Consider the following 22,018-nt stretch of genomic DNA (forward strand, 5'->3'; position numbering starts at 1 on the left):
ACCAGATAGATAGCCCGATCGAAATCTCGATCGATCTTAAATTGGCCTCTAATGAAGGGAGAGTGATAGAGAGAAAACGAGAACGGCATCAACCCTCCGGTTTCGCACCGCCGAAGCGAAGCGCGGCCGATTAGGGTCGGCAACGGACATTAGGAGGGTTCGCAATGCCGGTTACACGCGGCATGGCGGAGAAGAGATCCTGGGCCCACATGTGGGTCCCGTTACTGCAAGCTTTTTCATTAGGGGCACTCGGTTGATTCCCATCTAAACAAGCTTTATCATTATGTGGCACCCGCATATCTCGGCCAATGAGGAGACGGCCTTCCACGGTGGGTCGCTCGACCGTGACAGGCGAGACGAGCAGCTTCTCAGGCCGGTGCCTCGTTGGCCAAACGGTCCCATCTGGCACCAGCTCAGCCTCGGTAAGCCTACCCAATCCCTCAGGAACAAAAGCTCGAATCTTCTAGTGGCTGAAACGGTGATTTCAGATCCCGATCTGGTAGGGCTTCCGTGCGCCCTTTTTTGCTTTTAAATCGCTAGTGTCGTTTCTTTTCCTCCGAATTCCGTGCATTGATTGCATCACCCGTGGTTTGGTGATCTTCGATTCCGCTTCATCTTTTTATATAGGCCTCTCTGATCCGACTGTTTCTCTCACCGCTTAGTTTCTAGGCGCTTCTTTGCAGCAATTTTCAGTTGTTTTTGTTTATTCGTTTGGTTCGGCATTCGTCATCTTTTCGCCTCTTTTGTTGATGCTTTTGGTGAGATCTGATGTGGTTGGCGCTCTTAAACCATTGTTGCAGATCAGTTGTTTGAGGCGAGGTCCGAGCAATGGCAAAGGAGCTCGCCAATGGCGATCAGCACACCATCACGAGGCCACCTCCCATTCCTTCACCGCTCCGGTTTTCCAAATTTTTTCAGGTAATTTTTCTCTTTTTTTTAAATATTTTACAGGGATCAATTATCTATTCTTTCATGTTTATGATCATTTATTTTTGTTCGTTATTATGTGTAAAGGATATATTGGACATCACTCGGAACTAATAATAACATCAGTCGACGTTTGGTAGGAGAGTTGGCATTTCTTTTAGTTCATTATAGACAGTAATTTTTCCCGCATTGCTTAGATCTAGTGATTTCCATTGAGATTTGGTCGAAGAGTGGCCATTTCCTCCAATTCATTATTACGCATTACTCGGATCTAGTAATGAGCTTTGGTCTCATTTGATCTCTATTTTAGAAACTTAACTGATAGATATTGTTTTGTTACGATGCTCCTGCTGCAGTCCAATTTGAGAATTTTGGTTACTGGAGGGGCTGGTTTCATTGGATCTCATCTTGTTGACAAGTTGATGGAAAACGAGAAGAATGAGGTATGGATCAGTTATGTTAAGAATTCATGCTAATAGCATGTGATCATTTACTATAATATAGGTTCCTATGTTCATATTTTGGATGTCGCTACCTTTTTAACTTGTTGTTGTTGCCTTCATGAATCTGAAATTGGATGATTCTTATTGACTAAGATCGGGATTTAGCGTGACACTTGGCCTTCTTTGAAAGCATATGCTATTCGGCATGATCTGCGTTAAATTTTTGAATGTAATCTACTTGAATCTGTCGTCAATATCTGCTATTATATGTGGTCCGGGATACATTGCTATCTGAATGATAATACATAACTGCAGAGTTCTTGACAATGTTATCAACTTCTTTGATTTCTTCACAATGCTTTTGGCACTAGGCATCTGCAATGCCTGATTATCGGCCTTCACAAGTTGTGGAAGATTACTTTTTCTGTAACTTCGTTTTAGCAACAAAAAGTTGGTCAAATTGACTTTCTTGAATAACGAAAAAGGGAATGTATGCGAGTATTATTCATGTATAAGGCTGCTACTTATATTATGTCTCTTGAGCTAATTAACCGATGCTGATCATATGAATAATTATTTATGGGCGCCCTCATGATTTGCAATATGTGTTACGTTATATTTGGTATCTGCAGGTTATTGTTGTGGATAACTATTTCACTGGATCGAAAGACAACCTTAAGAAGTGGTTTGGGCATCCAAGATTTGAGCTTATTAGACATGGTATCTTTTTTGTGCTTATTCAGTAAATGTCAATGTTTAGACTTTGGTCATTGGTAAAGTACTTTCTTTTTCTATATTGAATTGAAATCTTTAACTGCTCATGAATATCTCAAGTATGCTTCATGCTATAAGATACAGAGCACTTAAGGATGATACATCTTTGATATTCAGAATACTAAATCGCAGTAGGATTATGATGTGTGATAAAAATTGATATATCTGCATAAAATGATTCCGAGCTAGTCATCTTACGAGGCATTTGTGAGCCATCATGCTATTTCTTTTGTTTATACTCTGAACAACAAATTATATGATAACAAATAGCAAGATAGAGGTGAATATATGACTTTATAGAATGAAAGGAAAGCTTTAGTAACTTTTCTCGTATCGTTTTATTTTTTGGTCTAATAGTTACATATCGCTTGGATATGTTAGTGAATACATTATCTTGTTTGTGCTCCTAGAACATTGTATTTAAGGTTCTTAATTTGTTATGGACTTGAAATATATCAATAAGGCTACTCATATATTAAGAATGGTGTATGCAAGACATGGGGCTGCCGCCAATGTTGGACAGGATCAATGTACGTGGCTTTAACATGTTGTTCCATGAGTTCCATGACTCGAACCGTAGTCTGTCGCAAAGGAGCAACATTACTATTGTACCAAGCCCTGTTCTTATACCACCCACAAATTCTGATAGAAAATTGCTTATTATCTCTAATGATACAAGAAATTTGGTAGACCTAATAATGGAAGCATCTCTTGGTAGGGATAAGCCTAACCCCGGTTTGAGTTGGACTTGAACCGAATCGGTTCGAAATCAAATCGGGTTGACTGTTCGATGGTTTTGAACCAAACAAGAACTGAGGCCATACAATTCAGTTCTAGGTTCTAGAAATTGGAACTGGAACCATATTCGGAATCGGAATCGGTGGTTTTGGTTCGATTTTGAACCGACTATAAATGAAAGAAGTAAGAATAAAATGTAAATAGGTTCCATGGTGTAGTGGTTAGCATTTTAAGCTTAAGGATTTGGATTCGAATCTTGGTGGGGTAATCCAATTTTTTTTTATCAGTTAAAATCGACGGTTCTAATCAGAACATCGGAGCCGTGGTCAAGGCTAGCTGGGGAGATTATTTTTAAATCTAACATCTTACTGATGTTGAAAAGTATCATAGGTTTGTCTCATATCAGATTCATACGTCCTAATATTCACAAAAAGGAGAAGATGGATTAATAAATGAAATTTCTTGCAGTATTGGGAGCTTATCACCCATCTGTTTCTCATGTTCCCTTTATATCTTTCTAGTTCAGTGCATGGTTGTCATCAACAGTAATAAGATCTTATAATGTGTTTGATATATATCTTTGTGTGTCATCCATGATGTTCATTAGTTGCTAAGTGTTCTCACTACTTTAGATGTTACCGAGACATTGTTGGTGGAAGTCGATCAGATTTACCATCTTGCTTGCCCTGCTTCTCCAATTTTCTACAAGTACAATCCTGTTAAGGTGTGTGTCTTTGTTATTTAAAATTTGGAATATCATTTTCGGGGGACAACAAAATAGCCTTTTCAGAGCATGCTTGATAGCTTGTTTGTTCATACATCGTGCATAGCTATCTTCAACGTGATAACATCATAATTTGATGTTTACCAGACAATAAAGACAAATGTCATTGGCACCTTAAACATGTTGGGGCTTGCAAAGAGGGTCGGGGCAAGGTAAGCTATGCTCTGGTGTTTGTTTTATTTTATTATTATTATTATTATTTTTCACATTTCATGCTTTTTATCTGCAATAACAAATCTACTATTCCATGTATGTTTTTTCCTACAGGATCTTACTAACTTCAACCTCAGAGGTTTATGGTGATCCTCTCGAGCATCCTCAGAAGGAAGAGTACTGGGGCAATGTTAACCCAATAGGTGTGACATATTCATATATGTATTCAAATCAGAATTTCCTTCTTTTTTTATGGAAAAAAAGGATACCCTCTTTTTGATGTTTCTGGTAATAATTCTTCATTATAACTTGTCTCCTACAGTTATCCAATGTATCATATTTTCTTAGATGGAATACCTTCAACTTCCTCAAATTAGCATATGATTCATAATTACTCTTGTAACTTAATTTGCTCTCTTTTGGTAAATCTGGATTTTAATTAACTTTAAGGTGTACAAGTGCAAGAATGAGTACAATTAGCAGGGATGCACTTGGACTTCCTTTCTCTAATTTAGGTCCATCATAGGTGGCAAAGGAAGATATTTTCTTCAGCTAATCTATCTTGCCATTGGTGTTGTGTTCCTTTGTTGATATCTTATTTGCCATGACAACAGATACAGAATCAAAGGCATGAGTAAATATTTATGTAGTGTTGATTATTTCAACAGATTAACCTGTAGTATTTGCCTCCCCGCTTTCTAATAGGATTTAACTTCTTTTTTCCTCATAAGATGCTCATGCACTGGCTGTAAAATACATGAATGCAAATATAGATTTGAAGACTGGAGAACCCAGCTTTGAAATTATGCTTCTAATCAATTTATGACTGTTAGCTTTAATTTTTAGGAGTAAGGAGTTGTTACGATGAAGGAAAGCGTGTCGCAGAGACGTTGATGTTTGATTATCACAGGCAGCACGGCCTAGGTGTGTCGGTTGTTAACTTTTCTTCCTGTGGTTTATTAAGTTGGCCAAGTAGAATTGTATTTATGTTAATGTTTTCGATGTATTCTCTTATCAGAAATACGAATTGCAAGAATTTTCAATACATACGGACCACGCATGAATATTGATGATGGCCGTGTAGTCAGTAACTTCATCGCTCAGGCAATTCGGTAATACTGTAGCAATTTTGCTACTTATATATGTCACCACGGATCCTTTTCTATTAATTTGTCATCATCACATTTTTAGTTGTTGTCCTTGATCTTTGATCACTTAAGTCTCTTTTCTATGCTTTCTTCGCTCTACAGAGGTGAGCCACTAACAGTTCAAGCACCGGGAACACAAACTCGAAGCTTCTGTTATGTTTCTGACATGGTGGATATATGCTCTACTTAGAATTATGCTTGTAATGTTATAGAATTACTACTGGTTGTTTGATCATATAGCTTCTTGAAACATTGAAGGTTGATGGTCTTATTCGACTAATGGAAGGAGACAACACTGGGCCTATCAACATTGGGAATCCAGGTAATCCTTAGATTTGCTATTTGAGCCTTTATGTTGCTCATTGTAGTATTGTGTTCTGAGTTGAAGGTGTTCGGGCATGGCTATGTGATGTTTGGTAGATGAGGACGTCGGAATGTTATGCTTCTACTTTCTCTAATGCCAAAGTTGCATGCTGTAGGTGAATTTACAATGATGGAACTTGCTGAAACCGTAAAAGAGGTAAAGTTTCACTCCTTGAGAAGTCATCTCCAACGATTTCGTCTTGCCAAATGCCATAGACAATGCTCATTTTGAAATATCTCCGAAAGTCTAATAGTGATGTGTCAAATTCACTTACCAAAGGTTTTATCATTAAATTCTTTACATGATTGATTTAGTTTGAAAACTCATTGGATAAATTTTTACACCTTCACAGAGAGTTTAAAATCTCATTTGATAAATTAGTACAATGATGATGATGTAACACTGATCTCCGTCTGATGTTTCAGTTGATCAACCCAGCAGTGCCTCTAAAGAATGTGGAGAATACTCCCGATGATCCGCGCCAGAGGAAGCCAGACATCACAAAGGCAAAGGAACTGCTTGGTTGGGAGCCAAAGATTACTCTACGTGAAGGCTTACCTTTCATGGAGGAAGACTTCCGGCAGCGGTTGGGTGTGCCGAAGCAGCACATCGATTAGTTATTTGCATATTTATCCGAATAAGCCATTTTGTAATGCCTATGAATAATGCAACAACTTATATATATTTCCTATAAATATTTTGGACTCAGGTGCAGGTCTACTTCATTGCCTGTCTTTGTTCTGGTTTGTCTTCTGGTTGACTGTCATTGTTATAAAGGAAGAAAACATGCAGGCATTACTTACTCTATGTAGCACTTGCCATGCATTTAAGTCATGGGTATGAGCCAAAACAGAGTTTTCAGCGTTTGGAAAACCAAATGTGATATGATTTCAGGACTCTTTATCTCGGCAACATTAAATGCAAATATAATCCAGATCTTATATCCATGGATGTAGCATGTCATGCGCACAAACTTATAATAATAGGTTCGGCTGATCTGATATCAATTGCATCAAGTTCTGCATAAATGAATGATGATTCAAACTTTCACACAAACTTATAATAATAGGTTCGGCCGATCTGATATCAATTGCATCAAGTTCTGCATAAATGAATGATGATTCAAACTTTCACAAAATTGTCGATGAACACTTTGCATGGAAGGATTAGTAAAGCAAGCGTCAAAAGATGATGCAAGTAAATAAGGGTATGGAACCAATCTTGACGTTAGAAATACTTTTGTAGATCGAGAAGTAAATGTTGAAGCGAAGATGGGATTCAATCCTAAGACCTTAAGATTAGAAATAATTAATAGATCGAGCAAAAGGAAAAATGATAAAGATGAGATTCGATCCCAGTCAAAGATCAAACGAAAAATTTGTTAGATGAGATCTTGAGACAGTCTTAATTCTTAGTAGGTGGAGAATAAATGTCAATGCTGGCTGATGCAAAAGACTACTGCACATCCATAAGTGCTACTATGACACAGCTGAAGACAACACAAACTCATTTATACAAAGCATTAGCAGAAATATAAGTTTCAGAGTACAAGTATGCATGGTGACAAAGCAGATAATGTTTAAGGATCCAATTATAGAACCAAAGCTAAGTTATTACCTAACCGATCTCCCAGCAATTTTCTAAAACAAAAAAAAAACAAATATTTAATAAGGAATTTGGGATGATGGCATGAAGATCTACCAGCGCAAGACATCATCAGTGGAGCTGCATGATATATTTAGTGAAAGAAACAGAACCATCCTTGAGAAAATTTCAAATGGTATACGATCCACAAACATGATTATCTGCTATTCTTGCAAATATAGAAGACAGCACACAGAAGAAGATCACTGTTTATTGCAACTAAAATGGGGCAGACCCCAAGCTAACAACAATATAAATTAGTACTGACACAAGCATCTTACCATGCTATAGGAAAATGATATAAAAAATAGACCAGCATCAGAGGAAGCCACCATCTGTCCATGTGGAACCAGATTTCCTGTTCTGATTAGTAGTGTTGCCAGATGGGGTGCTATGATTGTAGGTGCCGTAGCCATCATCATCTTTCACATCATCCCAACCAGCCCAGCTTTCACTACCACTCTGTGTCCCCTTTCCGGGTTCTTTCTTCCTTTCGTTCTCATTCCAATCATCCCAGGAGCTCACAGAATTATGATGTCTGTCCGAGTTCGATTCAAAAGAATTCCAGCCCTTGTTGTTCTGCCCAAACTCTTGATCAGTACCATTTGTCCCCTTTACAGGCTCTTTCTTCCTTGCTTTCTCATCCCAATCATCCCAGGAGCTCACAGAATTCTGATGTCTCTCTGAGCTCTCTTCGAAAGAATTCCAGTCCTTGTTGTTTTGCCCAAACTTTTGATAAGGACCATTTTTCTCACTCTCCTTCCATGACCAATCATCCTCGTTCCAGTTGATCCCTTCTTTGGCATATTCTTCAACCTTTTGAGATGCCATTGCCATAACACCTCTCATGATCCCCCATGTCTTCTGCCCAATCTCAGTGGTTTTGGTGGCAACGACATTCACAGTTTCATTGACTTTCTGATCATAACCTCCCTCTATCATCTGGATTAATAAAGTGCAAATGAAGGGCTTTAACGATACAAGCTAATCATGAAAGGACATTTAATTAGCTGGGCAACCATAAAAACTCCAGTACAAAAGGTCCTTCTTGGTACATAAAAGTAAAATAAGATGCAGGAAATAGAAGTTCTATGTGCGTCAGAGCAAGTACTCAGGTCTTGTCTGTTTGACTCGAGGATAGTGTTGTCCTGGCACCACCTAGTCCACTTTGGTGATCTGCCTGGGTCATTTTGCAACCAAAATTACCCAAGAATCTGACACTTCTCGAGTTTCAGGCAAAGCAACAATCCAAACTTCTAGATGGGATCTGGGGAGCTACCTAGGTTCCTAAAGGTTTCTTCTTCTCTCAAGTTATCCCTTGTTACAAAAACATTATTTCTAAACTGAGAATTGCAATTAAATGCCAATAGTTAACATAACAGGTGCATTCAGTAGTATCATTCATCAAAACACTTGCAAAGAGACATCAAAGCGAAAATTAAAAACTCTTAGAATTATAATCAGAATTTCCAATACAAATAGTAAATATTAAGAATTCCATCGTCTGTGAATTACATTGAAATATTAATGCAAGATAAATTCATATAAATCATATGTTTTATGGGAACCTAAAAATTGCTAAAACAGTATGAACTTAACTTCTGTATACATATATTAATCTGCATTATTAAATAATAATTCCCTACATGACACCTGTGCATTCAGGTCATTTGCCTAGGCCTCTCAAAAGGTTACCTAGGCAAGTTTGCTTAGAATGGACAGATGAACCTCTCACCTATCAGATATCCATTTCCCAAAACCTTGGAGCTGGATTACTTTGGATTCCTTTAGAACAGAAATGGCTGCATGTCCAATCTGAGTGCTTCAAAGTAGATACAGAATTTTTGTTGATTGATCTGCGAATGGAAGATTCAGGGTGACTGAGTTAAAAGTTATCAGCCTTGAGTCATCCAACATAGGTTTATCTGATTCTAAGTGGTCCTGAATCTGTTCTTCTATCAGGCGTGGATTGAATCAAATATCTCTTACAAAGACACCATTGCCAACTCTCTTATGCTTCTTAAGATCTAAAGTAAAGAAGAAAATTGCCAATTTAAACATAAGATTAAGGTTAATATAGGAGATAATTTTAGGTTCAGAGTAATTCCAGCCACAGAGGTACATTAATGAATGCACTCGACTAATACATTATATGGGCTATTTATATCTTTGACATGCTAGGGTGCTAAGCCATACATGGTAGGGTCATAAGCAGGAGACTTTAGGTCAGTATCTAAAATCTACTTAACAGAAGTAGTGTCTTTCCGTTTCCCATCTGTCTAATAAAACAATTGAAAGACCTATGCACATCAATTATATAGTGTAAAACAACTAGTAGACCATCTTCTTCAACATTGCAACTGGATTTGAGATATATGAATCACATAGATACACATGTTATTGAAATAATTTTGAACCAAGATTGAGGATCCTGATTATATATCCTTTTGCATTAGTACAAGGTTCCACAATTCACTTAGAAACAAGTTCTGCTTAAAAGAAAATCACAAGGCTTTAAACAAAAAAGCAATGTGTCAATAATAAAACAAATGGGAAATTTGTGGGATGCCAAATTAAAAGTTTACTCTTTCTGTAGAGCACAAACTTAAACATGATTTCTTTTGCCATCACTATATAAATCATCACAGAAGGGAAATTAAAACAGTCAAGAATGGACAGAATGCCAGCTTATGCCAGCAAATTTTGCAGAAAAAAATGAAGAGTACCTTTGATGTCAGCTCCTTTGTGCCAGCTTGAACAACATTAGCAGCTGACTGTGCAGCAGAGGTAGCCATAAAAGAAAGCCGGCCCAGACCCTAAAAGATCAGCAAAAACATGGTGTACTTTAACAAGCCGATTAGTTAAATGCGTAAATGTAAAACTTTACTCTCAAGAAAAGAAGCTTGATGATCTCCAAAAAGGCACATATAATTCTTCCAGTGGGGAAACCAAAAGCATAAATTGATGATTTATGTTCATATACACATATGACCCATATGGACATGAACAGACATAGAATAGGTGTTGCAATTTGAGGCTTGAACACTAATGTTAGTAGTTGAAAATAAAATTAATTTGTCTCATAAATCAGGAATGTTGGTCAATGATACAACAATAACAACAAAGTTGTAAGTCCCAACTATTTAGGATCAGTTATATGGATCTTTTGTCATCATTGAGATATGTAAGAAATCAGATATTTAATTGATTTCATAGTACTTAAATCTTTATTTATAGTTTATATTAAAATATTTTTAGGTCTTCCTCTGTCTCTTCTTCTACCATTAAAATTAATTATTTCACCTCATATGACTACTATATCCAGTAGGTCTTCTCAGCACATGCTCATACCATCTTGAATGATTTTATTTAATTGTATCCTTCATTGAAACGATACTTAATTGTTCATGAATAAAAATATTTTCTTTTCTATCTTTCCTAGTAACTCCACACATCCATCTCAATATTTTCATCTCGATAACATAAACTTTTTGTATATATTTTTTCTTAACTGCCCAACACTCAGATCCATAAAGCATTGTTGGTCTTATAACTATCTTATAAAATTTTTCTTTGAATCTTAAAGAAAATATCTATTTTTTCTTAACCATTTTATTTTTGCTTTATAAATAATATCTTCATCGATCTATCCATTTTGTTGAATAATTGATCCAAGATACATAGAGGCTTTTATTGAAGAGGATTTCTTGTCCATCCAATTTAACTATGTTCTCTTATCTATTTCTAGAATCACTAAAATAGTATTTTATATATTCAACTTTAGTCTTACTTAATCTAAAACATTTAGTATCGAATGCTTGCTTCCATAGCTCAAGTTTATAATTAATTCCACTTAAGTTTTCATCAACTAAGACAATATCACAAGCAAATAATATATACCAAGGAGATCTATCATGTAAGTGACTAGTAAGTTTATCCATTATCAATGTGAAAAGATAGGAACTTAATGCGGATCCTTGGTGTATCATATGCTAATAAAAAACTTACTAGACATATTCCGTCTAGTTTTAACACTAATAGATACATTATCATACATATCTTTAATAACATCAATATAATTAGTGGATACACCTTCTTTTTCTAAAACTCACCATGATAAATCACTAGAAACCTTATCATAGGCTTTTTCTAAATCAATAAATATTATATGCAAATCTTTCTTTTTCCTCTATACTTTTTTATTAATTATCTTAATAAATAAATAGTCTTTATGATTGATCTTCAAGGCATAAAAACAATTTGATTTTCAGAGATATTTGTTTGACTTATTCTACTTTCGATCTCTCTTTCCTAACGTTTCATAGCATGATTCATGATTTTAATTCCTCTATAATTTAAACAATTTTATATGTCACCCTTATTTTTGTAAAGTAGCACTAAAAACCTCTTTCTCTATTCATCAGCTAGTTAACCAAGGTACTCCCTTTTCCCTTAAACTTTCTCATACCTCAACAGGAATTCCATCAAGCCTCATACTCTTTGCTATTTTCATATTCTTTAATGCATATTTTACTTTATTAGCTCTAATCTTATAAATAAATATATGATCATTAAATTTAAGTCCTGTGTCGAATATTTACTAGATAATTTATAAAATAAATTTTTATTTTTCTTTAATCTCGTTATCATTAACGAGTATTCTTTGATCTTCATCTTTAATATATCAAATATTGCTTAAATCCTTATAATTTCTTTCTCTGGCTTTAACAATTCAATATATGTCTTTTTCACTATCTTTAGTACCTAATTCATTATAAAAGTTATCATAAGCTTTATATCTTGCTATACTAATTATATCTTGCCATACTAACTATTTTTTTAGCCTCTTTTTTAAATTATTTATATCTTTTAATTTTTTTTCTTATTTTTATAATTTTGCCAATCTTTAAAATATGATGTTTTAGTAAAAATTATTTTTTGAACTTCCTCACACCATCAACTCTCTCTTAAGGTTACACTTCTACTTTTAGTTTCACTAGGAATCTTCGTTGTTAGACTTCTAATATTATTAACCATTGTAGTCCAAATAATATTAATGTTATCCTCATCTAAGTTCCAAATTGTCTTTTTTTCCATCTTATTCTTAAAAGTGTTTATATTATCATCTTTAAAATTCTACCATCTAGTTCTAGCAATTTTTTCTACAATCTTTTTCTTCTTTCATTGTCTACAATAAATATTTAATATCATCACTGTTGATTCATCAAACTTTTGCCAAGTATAATTTTACAATTCTTACATATTACTTTATCTCCCTTTCTAGGGAGAAAAAAGTATATTTATCTACAGTTGTAACCAAGGTTCGCAATACCGTACCGTACCGGTATTTCGACCTGGGCTCGGTACCGGTACGATACGATATACCGAGCGGTACACTTGGGTGTACCGAGTACTGTAGCACTGCTACAGTGTTACAGTACACTGCTACAGTCGGTCCGCGTACCGAAAACCTGTCAGACCGGTACGTACTGCCCATACCGGGCGGTACGGCTCGGTACGGCAGACCCTGATTGTAACTACTCTTATAAGTAATTAATGTTCACCTCTCTTCTTAAAGTGAGTATTTACAATTATAAGATCATACGAGGTTGTAAAATCCAAAATCATGCTACCAGCTTCATTTCTCTCCCCATAACCAAAGCCTCCATACACCCCTTTATATTCACCATATGTTTTCCCTACATGACCATTTAAATCTCCTCCAATTATAACTTTTTCAGTTATAAACATTCCTTGAATGATATCATCCAAAATTCTATTTTGGTTTGATCATCCAATCCGACTAAGGAGCATAAGCGCTAATGACATTCAAACCATCTTATCCTTTCATAAATTTTAGAACTATAATTCTATCTCCAAATCTTTTTACATCTACAACATGTTCTTAAGATCCTTATCAACAATAATTCCTACACCATTTTTGTGTTTAACTTTTCAAGTATACCAAATTTTAAATCTAGTACTATCAATCTCTAAAGATTTTTTTCCTACCCACTTAGTCTCTTGTAAGCAAATAATATTTATTCTTCTTCTGATCAAACCGTCTATCTATCAATTCTGATCCCTTCCCTAACAGTGTTCCCATATTTCAAGTAGCTAACATAATCTTTTGTTCTTGAACTAACTTCTTTATTCCCATTAGTCCAAAACAATATGATGGGCCACTTCCGGGCGATCTTCTAACTTACCGTTTGCAATTTGGGACACCTAGGTAGTGAAGGTGTCTTGTGTCACTTCCGGGTGACGATCTAGATCTATACTGAAATCGATTAAGATCCATGCTCATGAGATCTGACATTGTTTTACATTTATTGTCAGTGACCTAATGCAACCCTTCACCTTTTCATGGGATTCAATATTGGTCAATGATCCACAAGGTTTTTTATAGAGTATAAAAACAATAAACTTATTGAGATGCCTTAGTAGTCTAGGCTATTACCTAAACTTCTTTGTGCAAATCTCAATTAATTAGGTGTGCTAATTTCCAAAGTGACCATTACTTCAGTGTGAAAGAGACATCTAAGAAACTGTTTGATTGAAGTACGAATGCAAAGCCTGCTGACTACTGGACCAAAAACATCTTTAATACTATTAAGATTTTGTTTACCACCATAGACAAAGAATATGCTGCTTAACAAGTTACCCAGTTACTAAAATAGTTTAAATTACCATGATTATAGTATTTCCAAGGACACTTAAAAATGATGGAACATTCAAAGTATTTCAGTATGTAGCCTAAACACTTACATGCTTTCGGTAAGTTCTGATGCTCAAAAGTTGCAAAAGTTAAGGTTTCAAGAAAGAAAACTTGCAGAAAACAAATGGTCCTTTCCATCGTGCCAATTAAATCATTGAATAAATAATATTAAGTTTTCTTGAGTTAACTAAGCGAATAGCAGAAATCTAGTAGGCTTGTACTTTGACTGAACACCTTTAAGCTTACAAAACATAAATGCATAACAAACGATCAGTTATCTATGTATGACAAATGTACTAATCTCTTCACCTGAGAAACAATGGAAAACGTATCCTGGAGAACATCAGTCTGAGGGTTGTTCCTCTGAGCAGAGGGTGGTGGAGTCGATCCGAAACCAACATACTTTCCGCCCTGAGATGGTGGAATTCCCTCAGGCCGAGAAGCATTTTCTGCCATCTTCGTCGAGAAAAAGCCCTCCTTGTTGGCGGCGGATGCCTCCAGCTGAGCCCTAGTGTATATATCAACCGTCGATCTGGATCTGGAGGGCGGATTCACCCCTCTTCCTCCTCCGCTCCCCGCCCTAAAATCGCCCACCGACTGATTCCTCCTGATATCGGAAGACGATGTGACGTCGTCGCCGTCCCAACTATCCCAACTACCATTACCCGCCAAGTTACCACCTTTCCCGGCGCTCCGCCCCGACGGCGGCTTCCTTGCCCCGGAACCGAGCGTTTCCTTGACGACGGGCGGGTCGCGCCAGGGTCGGCCATCGGCGACGGCCGCGATCTGATCGCGGTAGACGGCAGCGGCCTGGGTGTTGTACTTGACGACGATGTCGGTCTCCTTGGGTACGCCGCACTGGGCAAGGAACCCATTGAGGCGATCGTTGCCACCGGCCTCCATCTTCTTAAGCTGGGCCTCGGACCACGAGTCCATGGTGACGGACCGGACGAAGCTGATGTGAACCCCGAGGCCCCGGTGCTTCCCGGAGCACTCGAGGCACATGAAGACGCCGTAGGAGACGGAGGCCCACTGCGGGTTCTTCTGGGCGCAGTCGACGCATGTCCTGTTCCCCGTCCGCGACTGGATCTCGCGCAGGCGGCGCGTCGCGGAGCCGTCCGCCATCGACCCCCGATCCCCGGTTCCAAGAAAGGAAGATGGGATTCAGATCGAAAAGCTAGGGATCAGGAGATCGCGACAATCGATCGAGGAGGAGGAGGGAGAGATGAAGCCGCCTCGGCCTCTTCCTCTCTCTTTCCTTCCTCCCTCTTCGCTCCGCGTGGGATCCGTTTACTTTTTGTTTTGGTATCGTTTATACCGTGGAAAACTGGGGGTAATTTCCATATACATCCCTTGGAAGCTAATTATTTACTTGCTCTCGACTTGAAGTTTTAGCATCTAAATCCTACAACATGTATAAATCTACATTTAACTAACATTAAATTGTTACTTGAACTATAATAAATACTAATCATTTAAAACAGTATCATATTTAGTATATTAGGATTATTTGAGTACTTTTTATTTTATATATTTAAATTATCAGTCTCAATATTTGAAGGACATATATGTTATAACAAAATCTACGAGGGCAAATAATATAGATATGTAAAAACTGGTTGGGCCTCACGAAGCGGAAGGAAACTTTTTGATAAGTATATATATATATATATATATATATATATATATTCATAGAGTTTTATATAAGATGATATCTTTGATTAAATCAAAAGTATGTAATCTTTATACTATTTTTATTGATAGTATATGCACGTTGCTCATAAATAATCAACAAAATTATTTGTTTATTAAGAAAATCAAATGTTGTTAGGGAAAATTATTGTTGATCATCTCAAGTGGAAACTCAAAGCTTTCGAGGTATCATCTATACGAATACTGTGGTCTGGAGAGATTTTCGGACCCGATCTCTCCGACACATAAGTTAGTAATATGAGATTCTCAAATTCGGGTTCAATTAATTCAAAAGAAGTCTCTTGCATTGGGTTTAAGATGTCTTTTTATACTTTATAGGATGAGAATGAAGTTTGTGATTGTTTTTCTCGTCATAATATATAAGAAAAAAGCTTGTGATTATCTTCCTTGATATAATGGATGAGAAGAAAACTTATGTTTACTTGCTTTGAATCTTCATCCACGTAGATAGATGGGTGGAGAGTGACTCGAATCCCACATGACGATCATGTATTAGTCGACATTATATTTCTTATCATTTGTCTCCCCTAGAAGGCGTGTTTCGAGGTCTTTATGAGAGGGGCTCGAAGTATGTCGTTTAGTTCATTAGTCAAGGGAGCGTTCAGGATTTCCTCTTATGGGTCGAGCTTTTTAGACTCACACATCTTAGGTACATTCACCTTACGCTTCCGCTGTAGCAAATTTCTACTAACGTAGTGTGACGAACGGTCGTCGCACACTCACAAAAACTTAGTTCAACGAACTGTTCATCGCTTTTGCATGCTTATACAGATACATAACAACATGTTTTGCATGGGTTTTATGTGTTTTTGCTTGAAAAATATAAAAATGACAGTTTGCAGCACTATAGTGCGATCGCTTGTCGAATCGGACTAAACTGCCCCAAAATAGTTTCGTTTTCAAATGCTACGACCTATTTTTTTAGCCCATAGTCTTATGCAAAATGTCAACCATTTCAACACCTTGGAACCCCCTGATGGGGTTTTGGAGTAGTGTTTGGTGTTGAATAATCTTCACAAGTTCGCACATTAACTTGATGGGAACTTGCCTTCACGCCCAACACCCAGTGAGTAGTTGTTTGCGGACTTACAACTGTTCATTCAACATTCTAAAGTCCTTATTTTCTCCTTCCTCTCTTTTCTATCTTACACTCAGGGTGCTTATTGAATTGCTTGTAAAGCTTCCCTCTTCACGAGACATCAGGACTTGTTCGTCGCTCATTTTTAAACTAATGAACTTCTATTTTAGAGGTCATTCAAGACTTGTACAAGGTTACAACTAGGTTGACCCTTTGTGGACGCATAGGCGTATTATGATTTATGTAATCTCAACTAAATCCAAGGAGTTGGCGCAAGGGTACTTCATGACGTAGGCAACTTTAGCTAAGTCCGTGACTTTGCTGCAAGGGTGCCTCAAAACTTAGGAAATTCCAACTAAGTCTGTGACATTGTGGTATCAAAGCGGGCAAGCAATTTGAGCAAGTAACAAAGAAACTTCGTAATCTCGCCATGGCAAAGCATCGTGATGAATCGAGTAAGACGAGGCAAACTAGACCATTGCCCCAAGCAACCATAGGTGGTCTGCAAGTGTAAACTCACTCTCATACTGTTAGAGCCACTCTGGAGGAGCGTAGCAGCAAACATGATGAGCGAGAAGTTGGCTACTCTCCGCAACTGGAAGAGGCACAATCTGGAGTGCCAACCAGGAAAAAGGCCAAAGAAGGCTTCTTGGGGTAGAGAGCTTGGAGGAACTCTACCAAGGCCAAAGAAGGCTTCTTAGGGTAGAGAGCTTGCAAAAGCAGAATTTCAAATCGACAAGGTTGAGTCCCTAATCGATCGGTTGACGGAAGACACCAAAGACTTTATGCAACATCTACATGAAGTCGTGGCGGAACTCACTTCCAAAGTGACAATACTCACAAGAGTACTAAATACGGGAGGAAGCAACACCCATGTTGCGCTACCACAAAACTTAAGGGCACCTGAGCCTCATTGCTACGGAGGTGGCTAGGGACGCAAAGGAGCTCAAGAACTTCTTGTTTGATATGAAATAGTACTTTCGAGATATAAGGCCCGATTATAAAGATATCAAAGTTTCAATAGCAATCATGTATCTAAATGGGGATAGTGGCGAACCCGTTGGAGGAAATCCAATAAGGTCAATGTCGAGTGGACACATGGGAGGACTTGAAATAGGAGTTGAGAACTCAATTCCTACCCAAGAATATAGAGTTCATCACAAGCAGAAAGCTAGACAACTCCCCAAAGTACTTCTATTCGAGACTACATGAAGTAATTTTCTATACTAATGTTAGATATACAAGACATGTCTGAGAAGGATAGGCTGTTCAGCTTCCTTAATGGTATGAAGCCAGTGGCTCAACAAAAACTACATCGAAAGAATATCACCAATGTGATTAGGGCAATTGTGGTCATAGAAAGGCTCACCGACTTTGTTTCCTCGGAGGTCTCAAGGAAAAAAAAATAATCTTCAGGAAATCGCCCTCCAAAATATTCTTGAGGGAAGGAACCCAGGGGCAAGCAAAGGAAAATGAGTTCTCATAAATGGCCAAGCTCAAAAGGCAAGGCCCCAAAACATGATGGATGCTTTTTGTATGGAGGGCGACATATTATGAGGGAGTGCCCATAGAAATATACACTCAATACCTTAACAGCTTCAATACATTCCCCTAAATCAGACAAGGGCAAGACCATCGCCCTCAGTTCAAGTAGATCGGAATCCAACAGCAACAATGAGGAGTCGTAAGGTCCTCGGATGAGAGCTACATTACGGGATCAAGTGGAGGAGAACATAAAGGCAAAGCCAAAAAAAGTAGAGAGTAGCGAGCTGATGTACATGGACATTAAGCTCAATGGCCAAACAACCTATGCAATAGTGGATACGGGCGCTACCCATAACTTTATTACCAACTGAGAAGCAAAGCGACTTAGGCTGATCTTGGAGAAAAGCCTAAGTCAGATGAAGACAGTGAACTCGGAGGCTAAGTGGATCTTCGGGCAAGCAAAGAGAGTCCCTATCAAGATTGGAACATGGAGCGGGAGCATAAACATGATGGCAGTGCCATTGGACGACTTCCAAGTGATTCTCAGAATGGAGTTCATGCATGCAGCGAAGTAGGTGCCAATGTCATTTATAAACTCTCTATGTATAATGGGAGGTGATGACCCCTGTGTGGTTCGCATCTCTTGGAGAAGAACTAAGGACCCTTAACAAATATCGGCATTACAATTGAAGAAAGGGATATAAAAAGGAGAATTAACCTTCGTGGCTACTATAAAGCTAGAGCCACTCGACGGGGAGGCCATCCATGAACTTACTGTGGTGGCAAATATTCTAAAGGAGTTTATAGATGTTATGCCACCCGAGTTGCTGAAAACTCTACCGCCATGTAGAGGCGTGGATCATCATATTGAGTTAGAGTTGAGAATAAAGCCTCTAGCGAGACCACCATATCGCATGTCCCCTCCAGAGTTGGTAGAGCTCAGAAAGCAATTAGATGAACCGCTAAGTAGTGGTCTCATCTGTAGTTCCAAAGCACTATTCGGAGCTCTAGTGCTCTTCCAAAAGAAACAAGATGGGAGCGTCCGACTATATGTCAATTATCGAGCCCTCAACAAGGTGATGGTGAAGAACAAATATCCCATTCTACTTATCGTAGACTTATTCGACCAACTGGGTAAAGCAAAGTATTTCTCCAAACTTGACCTCTGGTCAGGGTATTGGTAGGTGTGCATTAATGAAGGCGACAAAGCGAAGATTATCTACGTGACCAGGTATGGAGTGTTTGAGTTCTTGGTGATGCCTTTCGGCTTAATCAATGCTCCATTCACATTATGCACTATTAGAAACCAACTATTTAAGAAGTATTTGGATAAGTTTGTGGTCGTCTACTTAGATGATATCATCATCTATAGCCGAACACTCGACGAGCATACTAAGCACCTTCGGACAATTTTGAAGGTTCTTAGGGAGAATACTTTGTTCGTGAAAATGGAGAAGTGCTACTTTGCTCATATGAAGATCTTATTCTTAGGGCATCGAATCGGTGATGATTCCATTCAAATGGACAAATTAAAGGTACAAGTTGTTATAGAATGATGAACTCTAAAGAAGGTACTGGAGCTGAGATCGTTTCTTGATTTTGTCAACTACTATGAGCACTTCATAGTTGGGTACTCGAAGCGTGTAGCTCCACTAATGGAGTTGCTGAAGGAGCTGGAGCTGGTTTACCAAATATGAATTTGCATTCCAAGATCTAAATGTTGTTGTGTTGGAAGAATCGATGCTCAAATTGTTAGACTATGGGGAGCCCTTCGAAGTCCATATAGATGCTTCAGACTTTACTATTGGGGGACTACTCATGCTGGAGGGTCACCCGGTGGCCTACGAAAGTTGCAAACTCAATGAGACTGAGTGACGGTATCTGGTGCATAAGAAAGAGATGACAATAGTGGTCAATTGTCTATGAGTTTAGCGGCACTACCTTCTCGGATCATGATTTATGCTGAGGATGGATAACATTGCTTTAAGTTACTTTTAAACTTAAAAGAAACTCTCTCTAAAGTAAGCTTTGATATGGTAATAAAGTACATGCCTGGAAGAGTAAAAGTCATGGTCGATGCATTGAGCCGAAAAGTAGAGTGGGTGAATGCCATATAATTGGAGGGCGGAGGCCAAGCAAATCAATTGCACTCCAACTTCCTTTCCAGGATCAGGGATGAATTGTACATTGATCCCTATACAGTAACCCTGATGCAACTAATCAAAAAAGGTAAGACACGATGATTTTAGGTTCACGAGGGACTTGTCTACATAAAAGGGAATATAGTTTATATTCTTCGAATGGATAATTTGAGGTATGAATTCTTAAGAGAGTGTCATGATTCCCTTTGGGCAAAACATTTGGGTATTCATTGAACATTAACTCTCGTAGGGAGGGCCTTCTACTGGCCAACGATAGGGACTGATATAGAGGAATATGTTCAAACGTGCCTTACTTGCCAACAAGATAAGGTGGAGCAGCGGAAGTTAGTGGGACTTTTGGAGCCATTGGCCATACGAGAAAGGTCGTGGAAGAGCATTTTCTTAGACTTTATATCAAGCTTGTCGGTAGTAGGGGGAATCAGATTGATACTCATGGTGGTTGATCGATTTTCAAAGTATGCAACTTTCATTACTGCACCCCTACACTGTTTAGCAGAAGAAGCAACTAAGCTGATGAAAAAGAATGTGGTGAAGTATTGGGGAGTCCCGCACAATATAATCAATGATCGAGAAGCTCGGTTCCTGGGACGATTCTGGATCGAGCTATTTAAATTGTTAGGTCTAAGTTATACTTCTCCACAAGCCTCCACCCCGAGACGGATGATCAAACTAAAAGGATAAACTCACTCCTCGAGCAATATCTTTGGCACTATATGAGTGACAATAACAAGGTTGAGTGAAGCTGTTGGACATAGTCCAATTCTCCTACAACTTGTAGTAGAGTTCTGCATCTAACAAAAGGCCCTTCGAGATCATTACAGGACAACAACTGTTGACTCATCACACCTTGGCTATAGGTTATACAGGGAGTAGTCCGTTAGCATATCACTTTACAAAAGAATGACACTGAAATACAGACATTACGCAGGTTTATTTGGAGAAGGCGATCAAAAATATGAAAAAATGGGCAGATTTGGGAGGGTGACCATAGGAGTTCAAAGTCGATGATTTGGTATTGGTGAAACTCCAACAAACATCACTCTAGTTCTTTAGGCACAAAATGCATAAAAGGTTGATGCGTAAGTACGAAAGGACCTTATTAATTATCAATAAGGTGGATAATGTCTCCTACAAGTTGCAACTATCGATGTGGCTCAAAATTCATATTGTTTTTTATGCCAGCAACTTGAAAGCCTATCATTCAGATCCGCAAAATGCTTCTTGAAGTCTTCCAACTTAGCTACCTCCCACCAGAGTCTCCTACAAGAAGTGAGTTGAAATCATTTTAGCGGATCGCAAGATGAAGCTATCCAATGGAGCTAAGCAGATCGAGTACTTAGTGAAGTGGCAAACATCCCTAGACCAAAGCCAGTTGGGAGCTTAAAAATACCCTATGACATGAAAAAGCAGCCATTAAAGCCTTCCAACATGCGTCGACGAGGGCGTCAATAGTTTAAGTGGGAGAGAATGTCACGAACAGTCATCGTGCACCTGCAACAACTTCGTTCAATAAATCATTCATCGCTTTTGCATACTTGTACAGATACATGGAAGTATGTTTTGCCTTGGTTTTATGTGTTTTTACTTGACGAAAACTTACCTTTGCACTTGACACCCGATGAGCAGTTGTTTGCAGACTTACAAGTGTTCATTCAATCTTCTAAAGTCCTTATTTTCTCCTTCCTCTCTTTTATCTCTTATACTCAATATGCTTACTGAATTGCTTATAAAGCTTCCCTCTTCACAAGATGTCGGAACTTGTTTATCGCTTGTTTTCAAACTAATCAACTTTCTGTTTTTCAGGTCCTTCGGAACCCGTACGAGGTTGCAACTAGGCTGACTCTTTGCGAATACATATGTCGTAAGTGCGCCTCATGACTTAGGCAA

General features: G+C 38.1%; 2 protein-coding genes across 7 annotated transcripts; one reads left to right on the forward strand and one right to left on the reverse strand.

Moving 5' to 3' along the window:
• The first annotated feature begins 388 nt into the window (after window positions 1-388).
• Window positions 389-6,039, forward strand: LOC103991718 (UDP-glucuronic acid decarboxylase 5). 5 transcript variants are annotated; one of them, XM_009411251.3, is made up of 13 exons: window positions 389-499; window positions 801-918; window positions 1,284-1,370; window positions 2,003-2,090; window positions 3,515-3,606; window positions 3,754-3,818; window positions 3,934-4,022; window positions 4,666-4,743; window positions 4,838-4,931; window positions 5,070-5,136; window positions 5,226-5,289; window positions 5,447-5,487; window positions 5,757-6,039. In XM_009411251.3, exons 2-13 carry the CDS (start codon window positions 829-831, stop codon window positions 5,946-5,948), a joined length of 1,047 nt encoding a protein of 348 aa, XP_009409526.1. In that variant the 5' UTR covers window positions 389-499; window positions 801-828; the 3' UTR covers window positions 5,949-6,039. The 5 variants fall into 5 exon arrangements, with proteins under 5 accessions (XP_009409526.1, XP_064973347.1, XP_009409525.1 ...); XM_065117275.1 differs by having other exon boundaries at window positions 398-422; XM_009411250.3 differs by having other exon boundaries at window positions 493-593.
• Window positions 6,040-7,093: 1,054 nt separating this feature from the next.
• On the reverse strand, window positions 7,094-14,984 carry LOC135617243 (ADP-ribosylation factor GTPase-activating protein AGD7-like). 2 transcript variants are annotated; one of them, XM_065117271.1, is made up of 3 exons: window positions 14,003-14,984; window positions 9,702-9,791; window positions 7,094-7,959 (listed from the first exon to the last, which is right to left on the reverse strand). In XM_065117271.1, exons 1-3 carry the CDS (start codon window positions 14,816-14,818, stop codon window positions 7,294-7,296), a joined length of 1,572 nt encoding a protein of 523 aa, XP_064973343.1. In that variant the 5' UTR covers window positions 14,819-14,984; the 3' UTR covers window positions 7,094-7,293. The 2 variants fall into 2 exon arrangements, with proteins under 2 accessions (XP_064973343.1, XP_064973344.1); XM_065117272.1 differs by having other exon boundaries at window positions 7,094-7,917; window positions 14,003-14,983.
• Between the last annotated feature and the right edge of the window lie 7,034 nt (window positions 14,985-22,018).

The sequence above is a fragment of the Musa acuminata genome, chromosome BXJ2-7, assembly GCF_036884655.1.
Source record: "Musa acuminata AAA Group cultivar baxijiao chromosome BXJ2-7, Cavendish_Baxijiao_AAA, whole genome shotgun sequence".
Taxonomy (NCBI): domain Eukaryota; kingdom Viridiplantae; phylum Streptophyta; class Magnoliopsida; order Zingiberales; family Musaceae; genus Musa; species Musa acuminata.